Genomic DNA, 26,711 nt, shown 5'->3' on the forward strand with positions numbered 1-26,711 from the left:
AATATGAACAGTAAGTCAGTCTGCTACACTACATAAATACAAACAGTAAGTCAGTCTGCTACACTACATAAATACGAACAGTAAGTCAGTCTGCTACAGGCTACACTACATAAATACGAACAGTAAGTCAGTCTGCTACACTACATAAATACAAACAGTAAGTCAGTCTGCTACACTACATAAATACGAACAGTAAGTCAGTCTGCTACACTACATAAAAACGAACAGTAAGTCAGTCTGCTACAGGCTACACTACATAAATACGAACAGTAAGTCAGTCTGCTACACTACATAAATACGAACAGTAAGTCAGTCTGCTACACTACATAAATATGAACAGTAAGTCAGTCTGCTACACTACATAAATACGAACAGTAAGTCAGTCTGCTACAGGCTACACTACATAAATACGAACAGTAAGTCAGTCTGCTACACTACATAAATACGAACAGTAAGTCAGTCTGCTACACTACATAAATACGAACAGTGAGTCAGTCTGCTACACTACATAAATACGAACAGTGAGTCAGTCCGCTACACTACATAAATACGAACAGTGAGTCAGTCTGCTACACTACATAAATACGAACAGTAAGTCAGTCTGCTACACTACATAAATACGAACAGTAAGTCAGTCTGCTACACTACATAAATACGAACAGTAAGTCAGTCTGCTACACTACATAAATACGAACAGTGAGTCAGTCCGCTACACTACATAAATACGAACAGTGAGTCAGTCTGCTACACTACATAAATACGAACAGTAAGTCAGTCTGCTACACTACATAAATACGAACAGTAAGTTTAGCCACATAGTTTAGCCACAAAAAAATCTACACTGCATTCAACATGGAAAGATCTCACTCAACTATGGTGTGTGTGTGTGTGTGTGTGTGTGTGTGTTAGAGCGCTGAACCAATGCAGCGTGGAGGTATATCAGAAGATCGGGACGCTGTACCCGGAGATGGGCGTTCACGAACGTTCCCTGGACTTCCTGATTGACCTGCTGCACAAAGACCAGCTGGATGAGACGGTGCATGTGGCGCCGCTCACCAAGGCCATCAAATACTACCAGCACCTGTACAGTATCCACCTGGCAGAGCAGACAGAAGACTGCACCATGCATCTGGCTGATCACATCAAGGTACCTAGACTCTTTATCCCAAGTGTGTTCAATGCCAAAACGCTTAAGTCACAGGTCCAAAACCCCGACTGGAAGGATGTTGGTAAATCTAGTGGGTTCCTTTAACTACGGTGGGTGTATCTTCACGTGACTTCTTCTTGACACGCTTCCTCTCCCGCTACCCCCCCCCCCCCCGCTACCCCCCCGCTCTCTCCCTTGTTCTCCCCCTGCTCCCCCCTCCCACTATCTCTCCCTCTCTTTCTCTCCCCCTCTCCCGCATTCTCTATCTTTCTCGCCCTCATTCTCCCCCCTGCTCCCTACTTCCTGCTATCTCCCTCTTCCTCCCCCCCTCTCTCCCTGTCTGTAGTTTACCCAGAGTGCATTGGACTGTATGTGTGTGGAGGTTGGTCGTCTGCGTGCGTTCCTACACACAGGGCAGGAGAAGACGGACCTGGCCGTGCTGCTGAAGGATCTAGAGACTTCCTGTTCTGACATCAGACAGTTCTGTAAGAAGATCCGCCGACGCATGCCTGGTACGGACGTACCTGGGATACCTGCTGCACTCACCTTCTTACAGCAGGTAACCAATCAGCACTCACATTCTTACAGCAGGTAACCAATCAGCACTCACCTTCCTACAGCAGGTAACCAATCAGCACTCACCTTCCTACAGCAGGTAACCAATCAGTCCTCACCTTCTTACAGCAGGTAACCAATCAGCACTCACCTTCTTACAGCAGGTAACCAATCAGCACTCACCTTCTTACAGCAGGTAACCAATCAGCACTCACCTTCTTACAGCAGGTAACCAATCAGCACTCACCTTCCTACAGCAGGTAACCAATCAGTCCTCACCTTCTTACAGCAGGTAACCAATCAGCACTCACCTTCCTACAGCAGGTAACCAATCAGTTTTACTGAGCTGCACTCTTGGTTAGGGTCACAGTGGGTAGAGACTGGCCACAGTTTTGGCACAATATCATATAGACAGAGGCCTGAGCAGTATTTATATAGAAAATAATACAATATTTTGCGCAAATATACATCTAACTAAGGTGTATGGTGCAGTATTTCTCAAGTTAACAAATATGCAATGTTCCATCAACAAAGTAAAATTTATGAACCATATTCCTCTTCGAAAATAGCAAAGAAAGGCCTTAGGAACAGCATTAACAACGTTCCTGTATTGCAAAATAAACGGTATGAAATCAAATTGAACACAAACATCATTATAAGAGAGAAAATCCCGAACCCATCAACCCATCATTCATGATATTTAATACGGTGTTCCAGTGTTCTGTATAACATAGAGTCATTATGGGCTGTAAAGCATCTTCCAACAGAGAAGATGTAAAGCATCTTCCAGCAGAGAAGGGCTGGCTGGTGAAAGGCAGATAACTTGACAGGGAGCTTAGAGATATTAAACATCACATGAAAGGAGAACACGTTATCCGCCTACTTTCCTAAACACTTCTCCAGGGATACTTCTCTAGGGATACTTCTCTAGGGATACTTCTCTAGGGATACTTCTATATGGATACTTCTCTAGGGATACTTCTCTAGGGATACTTCTCTAGGGTTACTTCTCTAGGGATACTTCTCCAGGGATACTTCTCTAGGGATACTTCTCCAGGGATACTTCTCTAGGGATACTTCTCTATGGATACTTCTCCAGGGATACTTCTCTAGGGATACTTCTCTAGGGATACTTCTCCAGGATACTTCTCCAGGGATACTTCTCCAGGGATACTTCTCTAGGGATACTTCTCTAGGGATACTTCTCTAGGGATACTTCTCCAGGGATACTTCTCCAGGGATACTTCTCCAGGGATACTTCTCCAGGGATACTTCTCCAGGGATACTTCTCTAGGGATACTTCTCTAGGGATACTTCTCTTGCGATACTTCTCCAGGGATACTTCTCCAGGGATACTTCTCCAGGGATATTTCTCTTGGGATACTTCTCTAGGGATACTTCTCTAGGGATACTTCTCTTGGGATACTTCTCCAGGGATACTTCTCCAGGGATACTTCTCTTGGGATACTTCTCCAGGGATACTTCTCCAGGGATACTTCTCCAGGGATACTTCTCCAGGGATATTTCTCTTGGGATACTTCTCTAGGGATACTTCTCTAGGGATACTTCTCTTGGGATACTTCTCCAGGGATACTTCTCCAGGGATACTTCTCTTGGGATATTTCTCCAGGGATACTTCTCTTGGGATACTTCTCTTGGGATACTTCTCTAGGGATACTTCTCCAGGGATACTTCTCCAGGGATACTTCTCTAGGGATACTTCTCTAGGGATACTTCTCCAGGGATACTTCTCCAGGGATACTTCTCCAGGGATACTTCTCTTGGGATACTTCTCCAGGGATACTTCTCCAGGGATACTTCTCCAGGGATACTTCTCTTGGGATACTTCTCCAGGGATACTTCTCTTGGGATACTTCTCTTGGGATACTTCTCTAGGGATACTTCTCCAGGGATACTTCTCCAGGGATACTTCTCAGGATACTTCTATAGGGATACTTCTATAGGGATACTTCTCTAGGGATACTTCTCCAGGGATACTTCTCCAGGGATACTTCTATAGGGATACTTCTCTAGGGATACTTCTCCAGGGATACTTCTCCAGGGATACTTCTCCAGGGATACTTCTCTTGGGATACTTCTCCAGGGATACTTCTCAGGGATACTTCTCCAGGGATACTTCTCTAGGGATACTTCTCCAGGGATACTTCTATAGGGATACTTCTCTAGGGATACTTCTCCAGGGATACTTCTCTAGGGATACTTCTCTGGGGATACTTCTCCAGGGATATTTCTATATGGACACTTCTCTAGGGATACTTCTCCAGGGATACTTCTCAGGGATACTTCTCCAGGATACTTCTCTAGGGATACTTCTCTAGGGATACTTCTCCAGGGATACTTCTCCAGGGATACTTCTTCAGGGATACTTCTCTAGGGATACTTCTCTGGGGATACTTCTCCAGGGATACTTATCCAGGGATACTTCTCCAGGGATACTTCTCTAGGGATACTTCTCTGGGGATACTTCTCCAGGGATACTTCTCAGGGATACTTCTCTTGGGATACTTCTCTTGGGATACTTCTCCAGGGATACTTCTCCAGGGATACTTCTCTAGGGATACTTCTCCAGGGATACTTCTCCAGGGATACTTCTCCAGGGATACTTCTCCAGGGATACTTCTCTTGGGATACTTCTCCAGGGATACTTCTCCTGGGATACTTCTCCTGGGATACTTCTCCAGGGATACTTCTCTAGGGATACTTCTCCAGGGATACTTCTCCAGGGATACTTCTCCTGGGATACTTCTATAGGGGTACTTCTCTAGGGATACTTCTCTAGGGATACTTCTCCAGGGATACTTCTCCAGGGATACTTCTCCAGGGATACTTCTCCTGGGATACTTCTCCAGGGATACTTCTCTAGGGATACTTCTCCAGGGATACTTCTCCAGGGATACTTCTCCAGGGATACTTCTCCTGGGAAACTTCTCCAGGATACTTCTCTAGGGGTACTTCTCTAGGGATACTTCTCTAGGATACTTCTCCAGGGATACTTCTCCAGGGATACTTCTCCAGGGATACTTCTCCTGGGATACTTCTCTAGGGATACCTCTCCAGGGATACTTCTCTAGGGATACTTCTCTGGGGATACTTCTCCAGGGATACTTCTATATGGATACTTCTCTAAGGATACTTCTCTAGGGATACTTCTCCAGGGATACTTCTCCAGGGATACTTCTCTAGGGATGCTTCTCAGGGAATACTTCTCCAGGGATACTTCTCTTGGGATACTTCTCTTGGGATACTTCTCCAGGGATACTTCTCCATGGATACTTCTCTAGGGATACCTCTCCAGGGATACTTCTCCAGGGATACTTCTCCAGGGATACTTCTCCAGGGATACTTCTCTAGGGATACTTCTCTAGGGATACTTCTCCAGGGATACTTCTTCAGGGATACTTCTCTAGGGATACTTCTCTGGGGATACTTCTCCAGGCATACTTCTCTAGGGACACTTCTCTAGGGATACTTCTCCAGGGATACTTCTCCTGGGATACTTCTCCAGGGATACTTCTCCAGGGATACTTCTCTTGGGATACTTCTCCAGGGATACTTCTCTAGGGATACTTCTCTTGGGATACTTCTCCAGGGATACTTCTCCGGGATACTTCTCTGGGGATACTTCTCCAGGGATACTTCTCCAGGATACTTCTCAGGGATACTTCTCCAGGGATACTTCTCTTGGGATACTTCTCTTGGGATACTTCTCTAGGGGTACTTCTCTAGGGATACTTCTCTAGGGATACTTCTCCAGGGATACTTCTCCAGTGATACTTCTCCTGGGATACTTCTCTAGGGATACTTCTCCAGGGATACTTCTCTGGGGATACTTCTCAGGGATACTTCTATATGGATACTTCTCTAGGGATACTTCTCTAGGGATTCTTCTCCAGGGATACTTCTCTAGGGATGCTTCTCCAGGGATACTTCTCTAGGGATACTTCTCTTGGGATACTTCTCAGGGTATACTTCTCCAGGGATACTTCTCTTGGGATACTTCTCTTGGGATACTTCTCCAGGGATACTTCTCCATGGATACTTCTCTAGGGATACCTCTCCAGGGATACTTCTGCAGGGATACTTCTCTAGGGATACTTCTCCAGGGATACTTCTCCAGGGATACTTCTCCAGGGATACTTCTCATGGAATACTTCTCCAGGGATACTTCTCCAGGGATACTTCTCCAGGGATACTTCTCCAGGGATACTTCTCCAGGGATACTTCTCTATGGATACTTCTCCAGGGATACTTCTCCAGGGATACTTCTTCAGGGATACTTCTCTAGGGATACTTCTCTGGGAATACTTCTCCAGGGATACTTCTCTAGGGACACTTCTCTAGGGATACTTCTCTAGGGATACTTCTCCAGGGATACTTCTCTTGGGATACTTCTCCAGGGATACTTCTCTAGGGATACTTCTCCAGGGATACTTCTCCAGGGATACTTCTCTTGGGATACATCTTTTGGGATACTTCTCTAGGGGTACTTCTCTAGGGATACTTCTCTAGGGATACTTCTCCAGGGATACTTCTCCAGGGATACTTCTCTAGGGATACTTCTCTAGGGATACTTCTCCAGGGATACTTCTCCAGGATACTTCTCCAGGGATACTTCTCTAGGGATACTTCTCTAGGGATACTTCTCAGGGATACTTCTCCAGGGATACTTCTCTAGGGTACTTCTCTAGGGATACTTCTCTAGGGATACTTCTCCAGGGATACTAGGATCTCTCAGGGATACTTCTCTAGGGACACTTCTCAGGGATACTTCTTCAGGGATACTTTCTCCTGGGATACTTCTCCAGGGATACTTCTCCTGGGATAGCTTACTTCCAGGGATACTTATCAGGGATCTTCTTGGGATACTTCTCCAGGGATACTTCTCTAGGGGTACTTCTCTAGGGATACTTCTCTAGGATACTTCTCCAGGGATACTTCTCCAGTGATACTTCTCCTGGGATACTTCTCTAGGGATACTTCTCCAGGGATACTTCTCTAGGGATACTTCTCTGGGGATACTTCTCCAGGGATACTTCTATATGGATACTTCTCTAGGGATACTTCTCTAGGGATACTTCTCCAGGGATACTTCTCTAGGGATGCTTCTCCAGGGATACTTCTCTAGGGATACTTCTCTTGGGATACTTCTCTAGGGATACTTCTCTTGGGATACTTCTATATGGGATACTTCTCAGGGAATACTTCTCCAGGGATATTTCTCTTGGGATACTTCTCTTGGGATACTTCTCCAGGGATACTTCTCCATGGATACTTCTCTAGGGATACCTCTCCAGGGATACTTCTCCAGGGATACTTCTCTAGGGATACTTCTCCAGGGATACTTCTCCAGGGATACTTCTCCAGGGATACTTCTCATGGAATACTTCTCCAGGGATACTTCTCCAGGGATACTTCTCCAGGGATACTTCTCCAGGGATACTTCTCCAGGGATACTTCTCTATGGATACTTCTCCAGGGATACTTCTCCAGGGATACTTCTTCAGGGATACTTCTCTAGGGATACTTCTCTGGGGATACTTCTCCAGGGATACTTCTCTAGGGACACTTCTCTAGGGATACTTCTCCATGGATACTTCTCTAGGGATACTTCTCCTGGGATACTTCTCCATGGATACTTCTCTCGGGATACTTATCCAGGGATACTTCTCTTGGGATACTTCTCCAGGGATACTTCTCTAGGGATACTTCTCTTGGGATACTTCTATATGGGATACTTCTCCAGGAATACTTCTCCAGGGATACTTCTCTTGGGATATCTTCTCTTGGGATACTTCTCCAGGATACTTCTCCAGGGATACTTCTCTAGGGATACTTCTCTAGGGATACTTCTCTAGGGATACTTCTCCAGGGATACTTCTCCATGGATACTTCTCTAGGGATACTTCTCTAGGGATACTTCTCTAGGGATACTTGTCCAGGGATACTTCTCTAGGGATACTTCTCCAGGGATACTTCTCTAGGGATACTTCTCTGGGGATAATTCTCCAGGGATACTTCTATATGGATACTTCTCTAGGGATACCTCTCCAGGGATACTTCTCCAGGGATACTTCTCTAGGGATACTTCTCCAGGGATACTTCTCTAGGGATACTTCTCTTGGGATACTTCTCTAGGGATACTTCTCTTGGGATACTTCTATATGGGATACTTCTCCAGGATACTTCTCCAGGGATACTTATCCAGGGATACTTCGCTAGGGATACTTCTCCAGGGATACTTCTCCAGGGATACTTCTCTTGGGATACTTCTCTAGGGATACTTCTCTAGGGATACTTCTCAGGGATACTTCTCTTGGGATACTTCTCTAGGGATACTTCTCTAGGGATACTTCTCAGGGATACTTCTCCAGGGATACTTCTCTTGGGATACTTCTCCAGGGATACTTCTCTAGGGATACTTCTCTAGGGATACTTCTCTTGGGATACTTCTCCAGGGATACTTCTCTAGGGATACTTCTCCAGGGATACTTCTCCAGGGATACTTCTCTAGGGATACTTCTCTAGGGATACTTCTCCAGGGATACTTCTCCAGGGATACTTCTCCAGGGATACTTCACTTGGGACACTTCTCCAGGGATACTTCTCCAGGGATACTTCTCCAGGGATACTTCTCCAGGGATACTTCACTTGGGACACTTCTCTTGGGATACTTCTCCAGGGATACTTCTCTTGGGACACTTCTCTTGGGATACTTCTCCAGGGATTATTCCTCAGACATACAAAGCCAGAAGGCATAACTGTTACTCAAAAAAGATTTGAGACAGTTAACTTTTATAATGTCATTAAAACAGTCCAAATCAATCTTAAACTACGTTCTTTAAAGTCTGACCCTTCCTGATATATATTTTTTTTTTAGTTATTCCACACCTAACCATTATAGTCTGCCTGGTATAATGGGGTTTGGTTATTCCACACCTAACCATTATAGTCTGCCTGGTATAATGGGGTTTGGTTATTCCACACCTAACCATTATAGTCTGCCTGGTATAATGGTATAATGGGGTTTGGTTATTGGTGGTTGTATATATTATATGGTTAAAGCGTTCTACTTGTAACCGTAAATGTTGCAAGATCAAATCCCCGAGCTGTCAAGGTAAAAAAAATGTTTTAATTCTGCCCCCTGAACAAGGCAGTTAACACACTGTTCTGAGGCCATCTTAGAAAATAAGAATTTGTTATTAACTGACTTGCCTAGTTAAATAAAGGTAAAATATATTTCTTTTTTTAACGACTGTGTTGTCTTCAGCTAGTTGGCGAACTGAGATGTCAGTACCCAGCACAGATAGCTGTTATTATATCATTACAGATCTTTAGCTGGATAGCCAGCAACTCAGCCTTCATAATGTGGACGAACACACTTGTATAATTACCAAGTTCAACGAGGTGATGTGCCCAACCATTAATGACACAGGAGCTATTTATGTCCTGGTAACAGGCTTTGATCAAATCTATAAACTTTATCCCCAAAACCAAAGAATGCAGGTCCCCAGAAGATTAAATTTATATTTGACCGTATCAAATGTCTTTCTAGAAGTAAGATAAAAACCGCCATCCTCAATTAGGTCTCTGTTTTCAAGTCTAAAACTCATTTTATGTTGTTGAAAAAAAGATTGTGTTTCGCTGATGCCTTGTTCCATACTGTCCTTAAGGGGATTTGTGTAAACATCTGTCGACAGGTGGGTGAATTGGGGATCTTTTCCAGGTTTGGGAATCAAGGCGATTTACACCGTGTTTCATTAAAGGATTTCCACCAATCTGAGGTTTTCCCAGAAATGCTTGTAAAAGTTTGCAGTAAGGCCATCCGTGTTGAATTAAAACTTCCAGTGGCCATTATTGCAAACCCCATTAGGTGTAATGAGATAATTACATAGTCTCTTAATGGGGTAGCAGACATGGCCACTTCTGAGATAATTACATAATTACATGACATAGTCTCTTAATGGGGTAGCAGACATGGCCACTTCTGAGATAATTACATAATTACATTACATAGTCTTTTAATGGGGTAGCAGACATGGTCACTTCTGAGATAATTACATAATTACATTACATAGTCTCTTAATGGGGTAGCAGACATGGCCACTTCTGAGATAATTACATAATTACATTACATAGTCTCTTAATGGGGTAGCAGATATGGCCACTTCTGAGATACATTCTAAAACAACACTAGAAACTAACCAATGGTCAATGCTAGAAGCATGAGATGCAAATGGGTTTAAAACCAAGATAATTGTACTATATCAGGATTAAGTATCTCCAGGAATCAGTAAGCACATGAGCATAGCAACAATATGTAAAAAAATTACATTGTGATGGGAAACAGAAAACTTTGGTGATCTGTCTAACCATTCATCATAAAATAATAGTGCTGTCAGTGTGAAACATTTCCTGACAGTCTCCGATTTAGCTTTGACACATTTTCCAATGAGAGTTCTGTTTTTTTTTGTTGCCGTTCGTTGTTGTCGCTATAAATGTTAAACAGAATGAGACAAGACTACTCCAGATTCAACACAACCAATGACTAGGCTCTTCTTCTTTCGTATTTATTACCTTCCCTGTTATATAGCACGATGCCGACTCCCGCTGAACATGTGGGAGAACGACTGAAGGAGGTTTTATCACCGACTTGATTAGTCCAAAACTTTTATGTCCTCAGCACTTAATTGCATCTCTTAAAGAAAAGTACAATTTTATTTTTTTTCCCCTTTACAAAATAAATAGTAACGGCTTTCATTTTAAGATTGTTTTTCAGTCCCCTTGCATTTAAAGAACCAAGTGTGAACATACCAAATAAATACTAGTCAAATGACTAGATAAATGTAAACAAGAGAGGTTTTAACTTACTACTGTAGTTAGTAGAACAATGGCCCTTGTTAAAACTATAACATCTCTCCTCGTAATCAGGTTAAGTTAGCTGACTGTGAACTATAACATCTCTCCTCGTAATCAGGTTAAGTTAGCTGAATGTGAACTATAACATCTCTCCTCGTAATCAGGTTAAGTTAGCTGACTGTGAACTATAACATCTCTCCTCGTAATCAGGTTAAGTTAGCTGACTGTGAACTATAACATCTCTCCTCTTAATCAGGTTAAAGTTAGCTGACTGTGAACTATAACATCTCTCCTCGTAATCAGGTTAAGTTAGCTGAATGTGAACTATAACATCTCTCCTCGTAATCAGGTTAAGTTAGCTGACTGTGAACTATAACATCTCTCCTCTTAATCAGGTCAAGTTAGCTGACTGTGAACTATACCATCTCTCCTCGTAATCAGGTTAAGTTAGCTGACTGTGAACTATAACATCTCTCCTCTTAATCAGGTTAAAGTTAGCTGACTGTGAACTATAACATCTCTCCTCGTAATCAGGTTAAGTTAGCTGAATGTGAACTATAACATCTCTCCTCGTAATCAGGTTAAGTTAGCTGACTGTGAACTATAACATCTCTCCTCGTAATCAGGTTAAGTTAGCTGACTTTAAACATTTAACTACCTGTGTTTAGCGTTGCCAATGCTAGGGGGAAGTATTAACTGTCTGTTAATTCATGGGAAAAAGTATTTCAGACCTTCCCTCCAAGAGTGCAACCATGACAGTGTTTTGTCTTAGTTGAGAACCAAAATCTTCTATCATCTTTCGTCAGGTTATTTACTGCTTCCAGGACACTGGTTACATTCAAGAGCTCTTCCAGGGCAGGTGTGGGAGGATTTCTCACCTCTTTTACCTCATTGTTTATTTCACTTAACAGAGAGTCCAGCTGTCTCCTGTGACGTCAGCGTTAACGCCCATTTGCTCCCTGTAGTTGTCGTCAAGCTGCGAGACAGTTGACTTGCTAGAAACTTTAGCTAGAATGTTGACTTGCTAGAAACTTCGGCTAACATGTTGACTTGCTAGAAACTTTAGCTAGCATGTTGACTTGCTAGAAACTTTAGCTAGCATGTTGACTTGCTAGAAACTTTAGCTAGCATGTTGACTTGCTAGAAGCTTTAGCTAGTATGTTGACTTGCTAGAAGCTTTAGCTAGCATGTTGACTTGCTAGAAACTTTAGCTAGTATGTTGACTTGCTAGAAACTTCAGCTAACATGTTGACATGTTGCGGTTTACAGGCGCTGTGGACAATGTCTTCTTTTCCACTGTTATTTTGTTGTTTGGAATTTTACAAGGTAGCTTTTCGACGTACAACTCAGCACTCAAAGAAAAATAAATATAGATACATTTTAGAATATAGAATCTGTCACTTGACCCACAGAACAAACTAAAGTGTGACTGCTCAGTACGCCATCTTGCCGGTCACCACAGAGTTTTTAACCAAGAGGCCTTGACTTCCTGGATGCCCGTGAAGCAGACCAAGACCGGGGTTAGATTCAACCGATGAGCGACACATTCCTCCCTGGTTGTGAATTGTTCTCAAAATCTAAATGAACAAGCTATCTTCGAGCTTATTATTTAAGTAGCTGACTTCGGACTGTTTGATCCCCCAGGTATGATCTGATGTAGTCTCTGTTTTCTTCTCCCCCCCAGGTGGCAGATATTCTGCTGGACTGCAGGAAACACCTGACCTGGGTGGTGGCTGTGCTGCAAGAGGTGGCGGCTGCAGGGGCGCAGATGGTTGCCCATCTAGGGGAGCAGGAGGGACTCTCCGCACTCAAACTAGAGGACGTGGCCTTTAAGGCTGGAGAGCAGGTAATACACACACACACACACACACACACACACACATACACACACACACACATACGACCAAACAGTTGATTTCCATTCAAAATCCTATTTTCTCAAACCTTAACTCCAAACCGCTATTCTTTTTTCTTGACGGGAACCGTCGAAATGTCCCGAATTTTCCTTGTTTTACTATCTTTGTTAGGACTTCTGGTCCCCACAAGTATAGTAAAAACCGAACAAACACACATACAGTGCACACACACACACACACACACATACAGTACCTCTACATCTAACCTGTCCTGTTTCCAGATCTATGGAACTCAAGGTTCTAACCCCTATGGGTGCCTGCGCCAGTCCTGCTGTATCGTCATAGCAACCATGAACAAGATGGCCACCGCCATGCAAGAGGGAGAGTACGACGCAGATAGACCCCAGATCACGGTAACTATAGCAACGTCTTGACTGTAGGTACTGTATCAGAGAGACACCACCAACATACTCTATCAGCAGCAACATCTTGACTGTAGGTACTGTATCAGAGAGACACCACCAACATACTCTATCAACAGCAACATCTTAACTGTAGGTACTGTATCAGAGAGACACCACCAACATACTCTATCAACAGCAACCTCTTGACTGTAGGTACTGTATCAGAGAGACACCACCAACATACTCTATCAACAGCAACATCTTGACTGTAGGTACTGTATCAGAGAGACACCACCAACATACTCTATCAACAGCAACATCTTGACTGTAGGTACTGTATCAGAGAGACACCACCAACATACTCTATCAGCAGCAACATCTTGACTGTAGGTACTGTATCAGAGAGACACCACCAACATTTTACATTTACATTTAAGTCATTTAGCAGACGCTCTTATCCAGAGCGACTTACAAATTGGTGAATTCACCTTCTGACATCCAGTGGAACAGCCACTTTACAATAGTGCATCTAAATCATTTAAGGGGGGTGAGAAGGATTACTTATCCTATCCTAGGTATTCCTTGAAGAGGTGGGGTTTCAGGTGTCTCCGGAAGGTGGTGATTGACTCTGCTGTCCTGGCGTCGTGAGGGAGTTTGTTCCACCATTGGGGGGCCAGAGCAGCGAACAGTTTTGACTGGGCTGAGCGGGAACTGTACTTCCTCAGTGGTAGGGAGGCGAGCAGGCCAGAGGTGGATGAACGCAGTGCCCTTGTTTGGGTGTAGGGCCTGATCAGAGCCTGGAGGTACTGCGGTGCCGTTCCCCTCACAGCTCCGTAGGCAAGCACCATGGTCTTGTAGCGGATGCGAGCTTCAACTGGAAGCCAGTGGAGAGAGCGGAGGAGCGGGGTGACGTGAGAGAACTTGGGAAGTTTGAACACCAGACGGGCTGCGGCGTTCTGGATGAGTTGTAGGGGTTTAATGGCACAGGCAGGGAGCCCAGCCAACAGCGAGTTGCAGTAATCCAGACGGGAGATGACAAGTGCCTGGATAAGGACCTGCGCCGCTTCCTGTGTGAGGCAGAGCATGAACCTACAGGAACGGGCCACCGCCTTGATGTTGGTTGAGAACGACAGGGTGTTGTCCAGGATCACGCCAAGGTTCTTAGCGCTCTGGGAGGAGGACACAATGGAGTTGTCAACCGTGACGGCGAGATCATGGAACGGGCAGTCCTTCCCCGGGAGGAAGAGCAGCTCCGTCTTGCCGAGGTTCAGCTTGAGGTGGTGATCCGTCATCCACACTGATATGTCTGCCAGACATGCAGAGATGCGATTCGCCACCTGGTCATCAGAAGGGGGAAAGGAGAAGATTAATTGTGTGTCGTCTGCATAGCAATGATAGGAGAGACCATGTGAGGTTATGACAGAGCCAAGTGACTTGGTGTATAGCGAGAATAGGAGAGGGCCTAGAACAGAGCCCTGGGGGACACCAGTGGTGAGAGCGCGTGGCGAGGTGACAGATTCTCGCCACGCCACCTGGTAGGAGCGACCTGTCAGGTAGGACGCAATCCAAGCGTGGGCCGCGCCGGAGATGCCCAACTTGGAGAGGGTGGAGAGGAGGATCTGATGGTTCACAGTATCGAAGGCAGCCGATAGGTCTAGAAGGATGAGAGCAGAGGAGAGAGAGTTAGCTTTAGCAGTGCGGAGCGCCTCCGTGATACAGAGAAGAGCAGTCTCAGTTGAATGACTAGTCTTGAAACCTGACTGATTTGGATCAAGAAGGTCATTCTGAGAGAGATAGCGGGAGAGCTGGCCAAGGACGGCACGTTCAAGAGTTTTGGAGAGAAAAGAAAGAAGGGATACTGGTCTGTAGTTGTTGACATCGGAGGGATCGAGTGTAGGTTTTTTCAGAAGGGGTGCAACTCTCGCTCTCTTGAAGACGGAAGGGACGTAGCCAGCGGTCAGGGATGAGTTGATGAGCGAGGTGAGGTAAGGGAGAAGGTCTCCGGAAATGGTCTGGAGAAGAGAGGAGGGGATAGGGTCAAGCGGGCAGGTTGTTGGGCGGCCGGCCGTCACAAGAAGCGAGATTTCATCTGGAGAGAGAGGGAGAAAGAGGTCAGAGCACAGGGTAGGGCAGTGTGAGCAGAACCAGCGGTGTCGTTTGACTTAGCAAACGAGGACCGGATGTCGTCGACCTTCTTTTCAAAATGGTTGACGAAGTCATCTGCAGAGAGGGAGGAGGGGGAGGGGGAGGAGGATTCAGGAGGGAGGAGAAGGTGGCAAAGAGCTTCCTAGGGTTAGAGGCAGATGCTTGGAATTTAGAGTGGTAGAAAGTGGCTTTAGCAGCAGAGACAGAGGAGGAAAATGTAGAGAGGAGGGAGTGAAAGGATGCCAGGTCCGCAGGGAGGCGAGTTTTCCTCCATTTCCGCTCGGCTGCCCGGAGCTCTGTTCTGTGAGCTCGCAATGAGTCGTCGAGCCACAGAGCGGGAGGGGAGGACCGAGCCGGCCTGGAGGATAGGGGACATAGAGAGTCAAAGGATGCAGAAAGGGAAGAGAGGAGGGTTGAGGAGGCAGAATCAGGAGATAGGTTGGAGAAGGTATGAGCAGAGGGAAGAGATGATAGGATGGAAGAGGAGAGAGTAGCGGGGGAGAGAGAGCGAAGGTTGGGACGGCGGAATACCATCCGAGTAGGGGCAGTGTGGGAAGTGTTGGATGAGAGCGAGAGGGAAAAGGATACAAGGTAGTGGTCGGAGACTTGGAGGGGAGTTGCAATGAGGTTAGTGGAAGAACAGCATCTAGTAAAGATGAGGTTGAGCGTATTGCCTGCCTTGTGAGTAGGGGGAAGGTGAGAGGGTGAGGTCAAAAGAGGAGAGGAGTGGAAAGAAGGAGGCAGAGAGGAATGAGTCAAAGGTAGACGTGGGGAGGTTAAAGTCGCCCAGGACTGTGAGAGGTGAGCCGTCCTCAGGAAAGGAGCTTATCAAGGCATCAAGCTCATTGATGAACTCTCCGAGGGAACCTGGAGGGCGATAAATGATAAGGATGTTAAGCTTGAAAGGGCTGGTAACTGTGACAGCATGGAATTCAAAGGAGGCGATAGACAGATGGGTAAGGGGAGAAAGAGAGAATGACCACTTGGGAGAGATGAGGATCCCGGTGCCACCACCCCGCTGACCAGAAGCTCTCGGGGTGTGCGAGAACACGTGGGCGGACGAAGAGAGAGCAGTAGGAGTAGCAGTGTTATCTGTGGTGATCCATGTTTCCGCCAGTGCCAAGAAGTCGAGGGACTGGAGGGAGGCATAGGCTGAGATGAACTCTGCCTTGTTGGCCGCAGATCGGCAGTTCCAGAGGCTACCGGAGACCTGGAACTCCACGTGGGTCGTGCGCGCTGGGACCACCAGATTAGGGTGGCCGCGGCCACGCGGTGTGGAGCGTTTGTATGGTCTGTGCAGAGAGGAGAGAACAGGTATAGATAGACACATAGTTGAACTACACCAACAAGTAGCACTTACTGCATTATATAGAAAAGTCAATGCTATTGTTAGGGTACCAATTGTGACAGGTTCGGTAGGGAAAAGGCCAGAGTTGGAGATCTTTGGTAAGGACTACTTACTGTTTTGGTAGAGAAAGGGCCACAGTCGTAGAGCTCTGGTAAAGACGACTTCCTGCTAACTCCAACAACATACTCTATCAACAGCAACATCTTGACTGTAGGTACTGTATCAGAGACACCACCAACATACTCTATCAACAGCAACATCTTGACTGTAGGTACTGTATCAGAGAGACACCACCAACATACTCTATCAACAGCAACATCTTGACTGTAGGTACTGTATCAGAGACACCACCAACATACTCTATCAACAGCAACATCTTGACTGTAGGTACTGTATCAGAGAGACACCACCAACATACTCTATCAACAGCAACATCTTGACTGTAGGTACTGTATCAGAGACACCACCAACATACTCTATCAACAGCAACATCTTGACTGTAGGTACTGTATCAGAGAGACACCACCAACATACTCTATCAACAGCAACATCTTGACTGTAGGTACTGTATCAGAGACACCACCAACATACTCTATCAACAGCAACATCTTGACTGTAGGTACTGTATCAGAGAGACACCACCAACATACTCTATCAACAGCAACATCTTGACTGTAGGTACTGTATCAGAGAGACACCACCAACATACTCTATCAACAGCAACATCTTGACTGTAGGTACTGTATCAGAGAGACACCACCAACATACTCTATCAACAGCAACTTCTTGACTGTAGGTACTGTATCAGAGAGACACCACCAACATACTCTATCAACAGCAACATCTTGACTGTAGGTACTGTATCAGAGAGACACCACCAACATACTCTATCAACAGCAACATCTTGACTGTAGGTACTGTATCAGAGAGACACCACCAACATACTCTATCAACAGCAACATCTTGACTGTAGGTACTGTATCAGAGAGACACCACCAACATACTCTATCAACAGCAACATCTTGACTGTAGGTACTGTATCAGAGAGACACCACCAACAAACTCTATCAACAGCAACATCTTGACTGTAGGTACTGTATCAGAGACACCACCAACATACTCTATCAACAGCAACATCTTGACTGTAGGTACTGTATCAGAGAGACACCACCAACATACTCTATCAACAGCAACATCTTGACTGTAGGTACTGTATCAGAGACACCACCAACATACTCTATCAACAGCAACATCTTGACTGTAGGTACTGTATCAGAGAGACACCACCAACATACTCTATCAACAGCAACATCTTGACTGTAGGTACTGTATCAGAGAGACACCACCAACATACTCTATCAACAGCAACATCTTGACTGTAGGTACTGTATCAGAGAGACACCACCAACATACTCTATCAACAGCAACTTCTTGACTGTAGGTACTGTATCAGAGAGACACCACCAACATACTCTATCAACAGCAACATCTTGACTGTAGGTACTGTATCAGAGAGACACCACCAACATACTCTATCAACAGCAACATCTTGACTGTAGGTACTGTATCAGAGACACCACCAACATACTCTATCAACAGCAACATCTTGACTGTAGGTACTGTATCAGAGAGACACCACCAACATACTCTATCAACAGCAACATCTTGACTGTAGGTACTGTATCAGAGAGACACCACCAACATACTCTATCAACAGCAACATCTTGACTGTAGGTACTGTATCAGAGAGACACCACCAACATACTCTATCAACAGCAACTTCTTGACTGTAGGTACTGTATCAGAGAGACACCACCAACATACTCTATCAACAGCAACATCTTGACTGTAGGTACTGTATCAGAGAGACACCACCAACATACTCTATCAACAGCAACATCTTGACTGTAGGTACTGTATCAGAGAGACACCACCAACATACTCTATCAACAGCAACATCTTGACTGTAGGTACTGTATCAGAGAGACACCACCAACATACTCTATCAACAGCAACATATCGACTGTAGGTACTGTATCAGAGACACCACCAACATACTCTATCAACAGCAACATCTTGACTGTAGGTACTGTATCAGAGACACCACCAACATACTCTATCAACAGCAACATCTTGACTGTAGGTACTGTATCAGAGAGACACCACCAACATACTCTATCAACAGGAACATCTTGACTGTAGGTACTGTATCAGAGAGACACCACCAACATACTCTATCAACAGCAACATCTTGACTGTAGGTACTGTATCAGAGAGACACCACCAACATACTCTATCAACAGCAACATCTTGACTGTAGGTACTGTATCAGAGAGACACCACCAACATACTCTATCAACAGCAACCTCTTGACTGTAGGTACTGTATCAGAGAGACACCACCAACATACTCTATCAACAGCAACATCTTGACTGTAGGTACTGTATCAGAGAGACACCACCAACATACTCTATCAACAGCAACATCTTGACTGTAGGTACTGTATCAGAGAGACACCACCAACATACTCTATCAACAGCAACATCTTGACTGTAGGTACTGTATCAGAGAGACACCACCAACATACTCTATCAACAGCAACATCTTGACTGTAGGTACTGTATCAGAGACACCACCAACATACTCTATCAACAGCAACATCTTGACTGTAGGTACTGTATCAGAGAGACACCACCAACATATTCTATCAACAGCAACATCTTGACTGTAGGTACTGTATCAGAGAGACACCACCAACATACTCTATCAACAGCAACATCTTGACTGTAGGTACTGTATCAGAGAGACACCACCAACATACTCTATCAACAGCAACATCTTGACTGTAGGTACTGTATCAGAGAGACACCACCAACATACTCTATCAACAGCAACATCTTGACTGTAGGTACTGTATCAGAGAGACACCACCAACATACTCTATCAACAGCAACATATCGACTGTAGGTACTGTATCAGAGACACCACCAACATACTCTATCAACAGCAACATCTTGACTGTAGGTACTGTATCAGAGACACCACCAACATACTCTATCAACAGCAACATCTTGACTGTAGGTACTGTATCAGAGAGACACCACCAACATACTCTATCAACAGGAACATCTTGACTGTAGGTACTGTATCAGAGAGACACCACCAACATACTCTATCAACAGCAACATCTTGACTGTAGGTACTGTATCAGAGAGACACCACCAACATACTCTATCAACAGCAACATCTTGACTGTAGGTACTGTATCAGAGAGACACCACCAACATACTCTATCAACAGCAACCTCTTGACTGTAGGTACTGTATCAGAGAGACACCACCAACATACTCTATCAACAGCAACATCTTGACTGTAGGTACTGTATCAGAGAGACACCACCAACATACTCTATCAACAGCAACATCTTGACTGTAGGTACTGTATCAGAGAGACACCACCAACATACTCTATCAACAGCAACATCTTGACTGTAGGTACTGTATCAGAGAGACACCACCAACATACTCTATCAACAGCAACATCTTGACTGTAGGTACTGTATCAGAGACACCACCAACATACTCTATCAACAGCAACATCTTGACTGTAGGTACTGTATCAGAGAGACACCACCAACATACTCTATCAACAGCAACATCTTGACTGTAGGTACTGTATCAGAGAGACACCACCAACATACTCTATCAACAGCAACATCTTGACTGTAGGTACTGTATCAGAGAGACACCACCAACATACTCTATCAACAGCAACATCTTGACTGTAGGTACTGTATCAGAGAGACACCACCAACATACTCTATCAACAGCAACATCTTGACTGTAGGTACTGTATCAGAGAGACACCACCAACATACTCTATCAACAGCAACATCTTGACTGTAGGTACTGTATCAGAGAGACACCACCAACATACTCTATCAACAGCAACTTCTTGACTGTAGGTACTGTATCAGAGAGACACCACCAACATACTCTATCAACAGCAACATCTTGACTGTAGGTACTGTATCAGAGAGACACCACCAACATACTCTATCAACAGCAACATCTTGACTGTAGGTACTGTATCAGAGAGACACCACCAACATACTCTATCAACAGCAACATCTTGACTGTAGGTACTGTATCAGAGAGACACCACCAACATACTCTATCAACAGCAACTTCTTGACTGTAGGTACTGTATCAGAGAGACACCACCAACATACTCTATCAACAGCAACATCTTGACTGTAGGTACTGTATCAGAGAGACACCACCAACATACTCTATCAACAGCAACATCTTGACTGTAGGTACTGTATCAGAGACACCACCAACATACTCTATCAACAGCAACATCTTGACTGTAGGTACTGTATCAGAGAGACACCACCAACATACTCTATCAACAGCAACATCTTGACTGTAGGTACTGTATCAGAGACACCACCAACAAACTCTATCAACAGCAACATCTTGACTGTACATTATGTAGTCTTCGTCCCCGATGTCAGACTCCGGTTTAACATACTGGTCTGTGTCTGTCCTCCATGTTTAGTTGGAACTGGAAAACATGTATATATTAATTTGTATTATTTTATTATGTTATGCACTTTGAACTGCATTTTTGTTTGTTGGAACTGTGCTATATGAAGTTTGATTGGTTGATATGGTTGCGTTTGTCCCTTTTTGATTGGTTGATGTGGTTGTGTTTGTCCCTTTTTGATTGGTTGATGTGGTTGTGTTTGTCCCTTTTTGATTGGTTGACGTGGTTGTGTTTGTCTCTTTTTGATTGGTTGACGTGGTTGTGTTTGTCCCTCTTTGATTGGTTGACGTGGTTGTGTTTGTCCCTTTTTGATTGGTTGACGTGGTTGTGTTTGTCCCTTCCCAGACACTTCCTCCGGTGGAGCTGCGTGCCACAGCCCTCAGAGCGGAGATCACAGACGCAGAAGGACTGGGCATGAAGCTGGAGGACAGAGACACAGTCATCAAGGAGCTCAAGAAGTCACTCAAGTTCAAGGTACCTGATGACCTCTCTGAACACACGAGATCAAGGTACACTCACACACTTCCTGATGACCTCTCTGAACACACGAGATCAAGGTACACTCACACACTTCCTGATGACCTCTCTGAACACACGAGATCAAGGTACACTCACACACTTCCTGATGACCTCTCTGAACACACGAGATCAAGGTACACTAACACACTTCCTGATGACCTCTCTGAACACACGAGATCAAGGTACACTCACACACTTCCTGATGACCTCTCTGAACACACGAGATCAAGGTACACTAACACACTTCCTGATGACCTATCTGAACACACGAGATCAAGGTACACTAACACACTTCCTGATGACTTCTCTGAACACACTAGTTCAAGGTACACTCACACACTTCCTGATGACCTCTCTGAACACACTAGTTCAAGGTACACTCACACACTTCCTGATGACCTCTCTGAACACACGAGATCAAGGTACACTCACACACTTCCTGATGACCTCTCTGAACACACGAGATCAAGGTACACTCACACACTTCCTGATGACCTCTCTGAACACACGAGATCAAGGTACACTCACACACTTCCTGATGACCTCTCTGAACACACGAGATCAAGGTACACTAACACACTTCCTGATGACCTCTCAATGGTTTAACAACAATGAACGCACCACCCTGACACAGAGTTAAGCAGGCTTACTAAGGCTGGGATTGAATACCGTCTGGCTCATAGACAACGCATGCCTTTTAAGGCAATGTTACTGTGTTCACGGAGGACCGCATTAAAGGCTGCAGGCGTGGGTTCAATTGGAAATTACCTTTAAATGTCTAATGACCTTTAAATGTCTAATGACCTTTAAATGTCTAATGACCTTTAAATGTCTAATGACCTTTAAATGTCTAATGACCTTTAAATGTCTAATGACCTTTAAATGTCTAATGACCTTTAAATGTCTAATTACCTTTAAATGTCTAATGACCTTTAAATGTCTAATGACCTTTAAATGTCTAATGACCTTTAAATGTCTAATTACCTTTAAATGTCTAATGACCTTTAAATGTCTAATGACCTTTAAATGTCTAATGACCTTTAAATGTCTAATGACCTTTAAATGTCTAATGACCTTTAAATGTCTAATGACCTTTAAATGTCTAATTACCTTTAAATGTCTAATGACCTTTAAATGTCTAATGACCTTTAAATGTCTAATGACCTTTAAATGTCTAATGACCTTTAAATGTCTAATGACCTTTAAATGTCTAATGACCTTTAAATGTCTAATGACCTCTAAATGTCTAATGACCTCTAAATGTCTAATGACCTCTAAATGTCTAATGACCTTTAAATGTCTAATTACCTTTAAATGTCTAATGACCTTTAAATGTCTAATGACCTTTAAATGTCTAATGACCTTTAAATGTCTAATGAGGACCGCATTAAAGGCTGCAGATGTGGGTTCAATTGGAAATTACCTTTAAATGTCTAATGACCTTTAAATGTCTAATGACCTTTAAATGTCTAATGACCTTTAAATGTCTAATGACCTTTAAATGTCTAATGACCTTTAAATGTATAATGACCTTTAAATGTCTAATTACCTTTAAATGTCTAACAGTGCGGTTTCAGATTGAATCCCGACCTAAGGCTGAACACTGTAGGCTAAATGAACCCTTCCTATGTGGTCACATTGAGAGATGGGTCACTTGCAGGACAGTATCACCAGGGATCATTACAGTTTTGTTTTCAAATCAAAATCAATTTATTTAATTGGTCTGATACAGATGCTATCGCTGACGTAGCGAAACGCTTGTGTTCCTCGCTCCAACAGTGCAGTAATTCCTGACAACACAAAACATCACACACATCATCCAAAAAATGTAAAATAAAGGAATTAAGACATAATTCTTTAGCAAATAATGTAAGAAATAACAAGAAACATTCAAAAAATCCTTCAAAGTTGGTTAGGAGCTTGGAACAGGGCAACCATGTCTGTCGACACCATCTTGTGTGTGTCCTGAAATCAAATCAAATTTTATTTGTCACATACACATGGTTAGCAGATGTTAATGCGAGTGTAGTGAAATGCTTGTGCTTCTAGTTCCGACAATGCAGTAATAACCAACAAGTAATCTAACTAACAATTCCAAAACTAATTTCTTATACACCGTGTAAGGGGATAAAGAATATGTACATAAAGATATGAATGAGTGATGGTGCAGAGCAGCATAGGCAAGATACAGTAGATGGTATCGAGTACAGTATATACATGTGAGATGAGTATGTAAACAAAGTGGCATAGTTAAAGTGGCTAGTGATACATGTATTACATAAAGATGCAGTAGATGATATAGAGTACAGTATATACGTATACAGATGAGATGAATAATGTAGGGTATGTAAACATTATATAAGGTAGCATTGTTTAAAGTGGCTAGTGATATATTTATCCTATATATCCTCAGGGAGAGGAGCTGAGTGAGGCTAGCGTTCGGCTCAGTCTGTTGGAGAAGAAACTCGACAGTTCATCTAGAGACGCAGACGAGCGCGTAGAGAAGATCCAAACTCAACTAGACGAGACTCAAACTCTGCTCAAGAAGAAAGAGAAGTAAGAACACAACACAACATACACATGTCTAGATGGTATACGTGTAGGGCCATGGTTACGTGATGAGGTAGCCCCTGCCTGTGATTTTAAAATCAGTTTCTTTCCCTCTTGGGCCAAGGAACGACACTGTTTTTGAAATCGCAGGTCGGGGGTACGTCATCGCGTGACCAGGAGCTACTGTATACCATCGCAGGTCAGGGGTACGTCATCACGTGACCAGGAGCTACTGTATACCATCGCAGGCGGGGGTACGTCATCACGTGACCAGGAGCTACTGTATACCATCACAGGTCTGGGGTACGTCATCACGTGACCAGGAGCTACTGTATACCATCGCAGGCGGGGGTACGTCATCACGTGACCAGGAGCTACTGTATACCATCGCAGGCGGGGGTACGTCATCACGTGACCAGGAGCTACTGTATACCATCGCAGGTCAGGGGTACGTCATCACGTGACCAGGAGCTACTGTATACCATCGCAGGTCAGGGATACGTCATCACGTGACCAGGAGCTACTGTATACCATCGCAGGCGGGGGTACGTCATCACGTGACCAGGAGCTACTGTATACCATCGCAGGCGGGGGTACGTCATCACGTGACCAGGAGCTACTGTATACCATCGCAGGTCAGGGGTACGTCATCACGTGACCAGGAGCTACTGTATACCATCGCAGGTCAGGGATACGTCATCACGTGACCAGGAGCTACTGTATACCATCGCAGGTCAGGGTACGTCATCACGTGACCAGGAGCTACTGTATACCATCGCAGGTCAGGGGTACGTCATCACGTGACCAGGAGCTACTGTATACCATCGCAGGTCAGGGGTACGTCATCACGTGACCAGGAGCTACTGTATACCATCGCAGGTCAGGGGTACGTCATCACGTGACCAGGAGCTACTGTATACCATCGCAGGTCAGGGGTACGTCATCACGTGACCAGGAGAAACCTCATGTCTGCTACATAAACTCTTCGAATAAAGGGTTCCAAAACGGTTCTTCGGCCGTAGGAGAACCTATGGACTCTTTTGGGTTCTCCTATGGAGGACTGCCGAAAAACTATTTTAGGTTCTAGCTAGCATCTTTTTTCAAAAGATGTAGAGCAGGGCTCTCCAACCATGTTCCTGGAGAGAAACCCTCCTGTAGGGTTCTCCAACGCTGTTCCTGGAGAGAGACCCTCCTGTAGGTTTTAACTCCAACCCTGTTCCTGGAGAGAGACCCTCCTGTAGGTTTTAACTCCAACCCTGTTCCTGGAGAGAGACCCTCCTGTAGGTTTTAACTCCAACCCTGTTCTTGGAGAGATACCGCCCTGTAGGTTTTAACTCCAACCCTGTTCCTGGAGAGAGACCCTCCTGTAGGGTTTAACTCCAACCCTGTTCTTGGAGAGAGTCCCTCCTGTAGGTTTTAACTCCAACCCTGTTCCTGGAGAGAGTCCCTTCTGTAGGTTTTAACTCCAACCCTGTTCCTGGAGAGAGTCCCTTCTGTAGGTTTTAACTCCAACCCTGTGCCTGGAGAGAGACCCTCCTGTAGGTTTTAACTCCAACCCTGTTCCTGGAGAGATACCGCCCTGTAGGTTTTAACTCCAACCCTGTTCCTGGAGAGAGACCCTCCTGTAGGGTTTAACTCCAACCCTGTTCCTGGAGAGAGACCCTCCTGTAGGTTTTAACTCCAAGGTATCTCTCCAGGAACAGGGTTGGAGTTAAAACCTACAGGAGGGTAATCTCTCCAGGAACAGGGTTGGAGTTAAACCCTACAAGAGGGTATCTCTCCAGGAACAGGGTTGGAGTTAAAACCTACAGGAGGGTTTCTCTCCAGGAACAGGGTTGGAGTTAAAACCTACAGGAAGGTATCTCTCCAGGAACAGGGTTGGAGTTAAAACCTACAGGAAGGTATCTCTCCAGGAACAGGGTTGGAGTTAAAACCTACAGGAGGGTCTCTCTCCAGGAACAGGGTTGGAGTTAAAACCTACAGGAGGGTCTCTCTCCAGGAACAGGGTTGGAGTTAAAACCTACAGGAAGGTATCTCTCCAGGAACAGGGTTGGAGTTAAAACCTACAGGAGGGTAATCTCTCCAGGAACAGGGTTGGAGTTAAACCCTACAAGAGGGTATCTCTCCAGGAACAGGGTTGGAGTTAAAACCTACAGGAGGGACTCTCTCCAAGAACAGGGTTGGAGTTAAAACCTACAGGAGGGTATCTCTCCAGGAACAGGGTTGGAGTTAAAACCTACAGGAAGGTATCTCTCCAGGAACAGGGTTGGAGTTAAAACCTACAGGAGGGTAATCTCTCCAGGAACAGGGTTGGAGTTAAACCCTACAAGAGGGTATCTCTCCAGGAATAGGGTTGGAGTTAAAACCTACAGAAGGGACTCTCTCCAGGAACAGGGTTGGAGTTAAAACCTACAGGAGGGTATCTCTCCAGGAACAGGGTTGGAGTTAAAACCTACAGGAGGGTCTCTCTCCAGGAACAGGGTTGGAGTTAAAACCTACAGGAGGGTCTCTCTCCAGGAATAGGGTTGGAGTTAAAACCTACAGGAAGGTATCTCTCCAGGAACAGGGTTGGAGTTAAAACCTACAGGAAGGTATCTCTCCAGGAACAGGGTTGGAGTTAAAACCTACAGGAGGGTCTCTCTCCAGGAACAGGGTTGGAGTTAAAACCTACAGGAGGGTCTCTCTCCAGGAACAGGGTTGGAGTTAAAACCTACAGGAAGGTATCTCTCCAGGAACAGGGTTGGAGTTAAAACCTACAG

The 26,711-nt window shown here is 44.7% G+C and overlaps 1 protein-coding gene across 3 annotated transcripts in view; it reads left to right on the forward strand.

Annotated features, from left to right (window-relative positions):
• The window catches only part of LOC135535970 (dynactin subunit 1-like), a 94,421-nt gene that overhangs the window by 44,025 nt on the left and 23,685 nt on the right, over positions 1 to 26,711 (forward strand). For all 3 annotated transcript variants that reach the window (XM_064962373.1, XM_064962372.1, XM_064962374.1), the window contains 6 exons: positions 910 to 1,147; positions 1,494 to 1,706; positions 12,264 to 12,425; positions 12,717 to 12,848; positions 21,229 to 21,357; positions 23,816 to 23,958. In XM_064962373.1, coding sequence (XP_064818445.1) covers positions 910 to 1,147; positions 1,494 to 1,706; positions 12,264 to 12,425; positions 12,717 to 12,848; positions 21,229 to 21,357; positions 23,816 to 23,958 — 1,017 coding nt within the window. The remainder of the gene's footprint in view (positions 1 to 909; positions 1,148 to 1,493; positions 1,707 to 12,263; positions 12,426 to 12,716; positions 12,849 to 21,228; positions 21,358 to 23,815; positions 23,959 to 26,711) is intronic.

The sequence above is a fragment of the Oncorhynchus masou genome, unplaced genomic scaffold, assembly GCF_036934945.1.
Source record: "Oncorhynchus masou masou isolate Uvic2021 unplaced genomic scaffold, UVic_Omas_1.1 unplaced_scaffold_539, whole genome shotgun sequence".
Taxonomy (NCBI): Eukaryota; Metazoa; Chordata; class Actinopteri; order Salmoniformes; family Salmonidae; genus Oncorhynchus; species Oncorhynchus masou.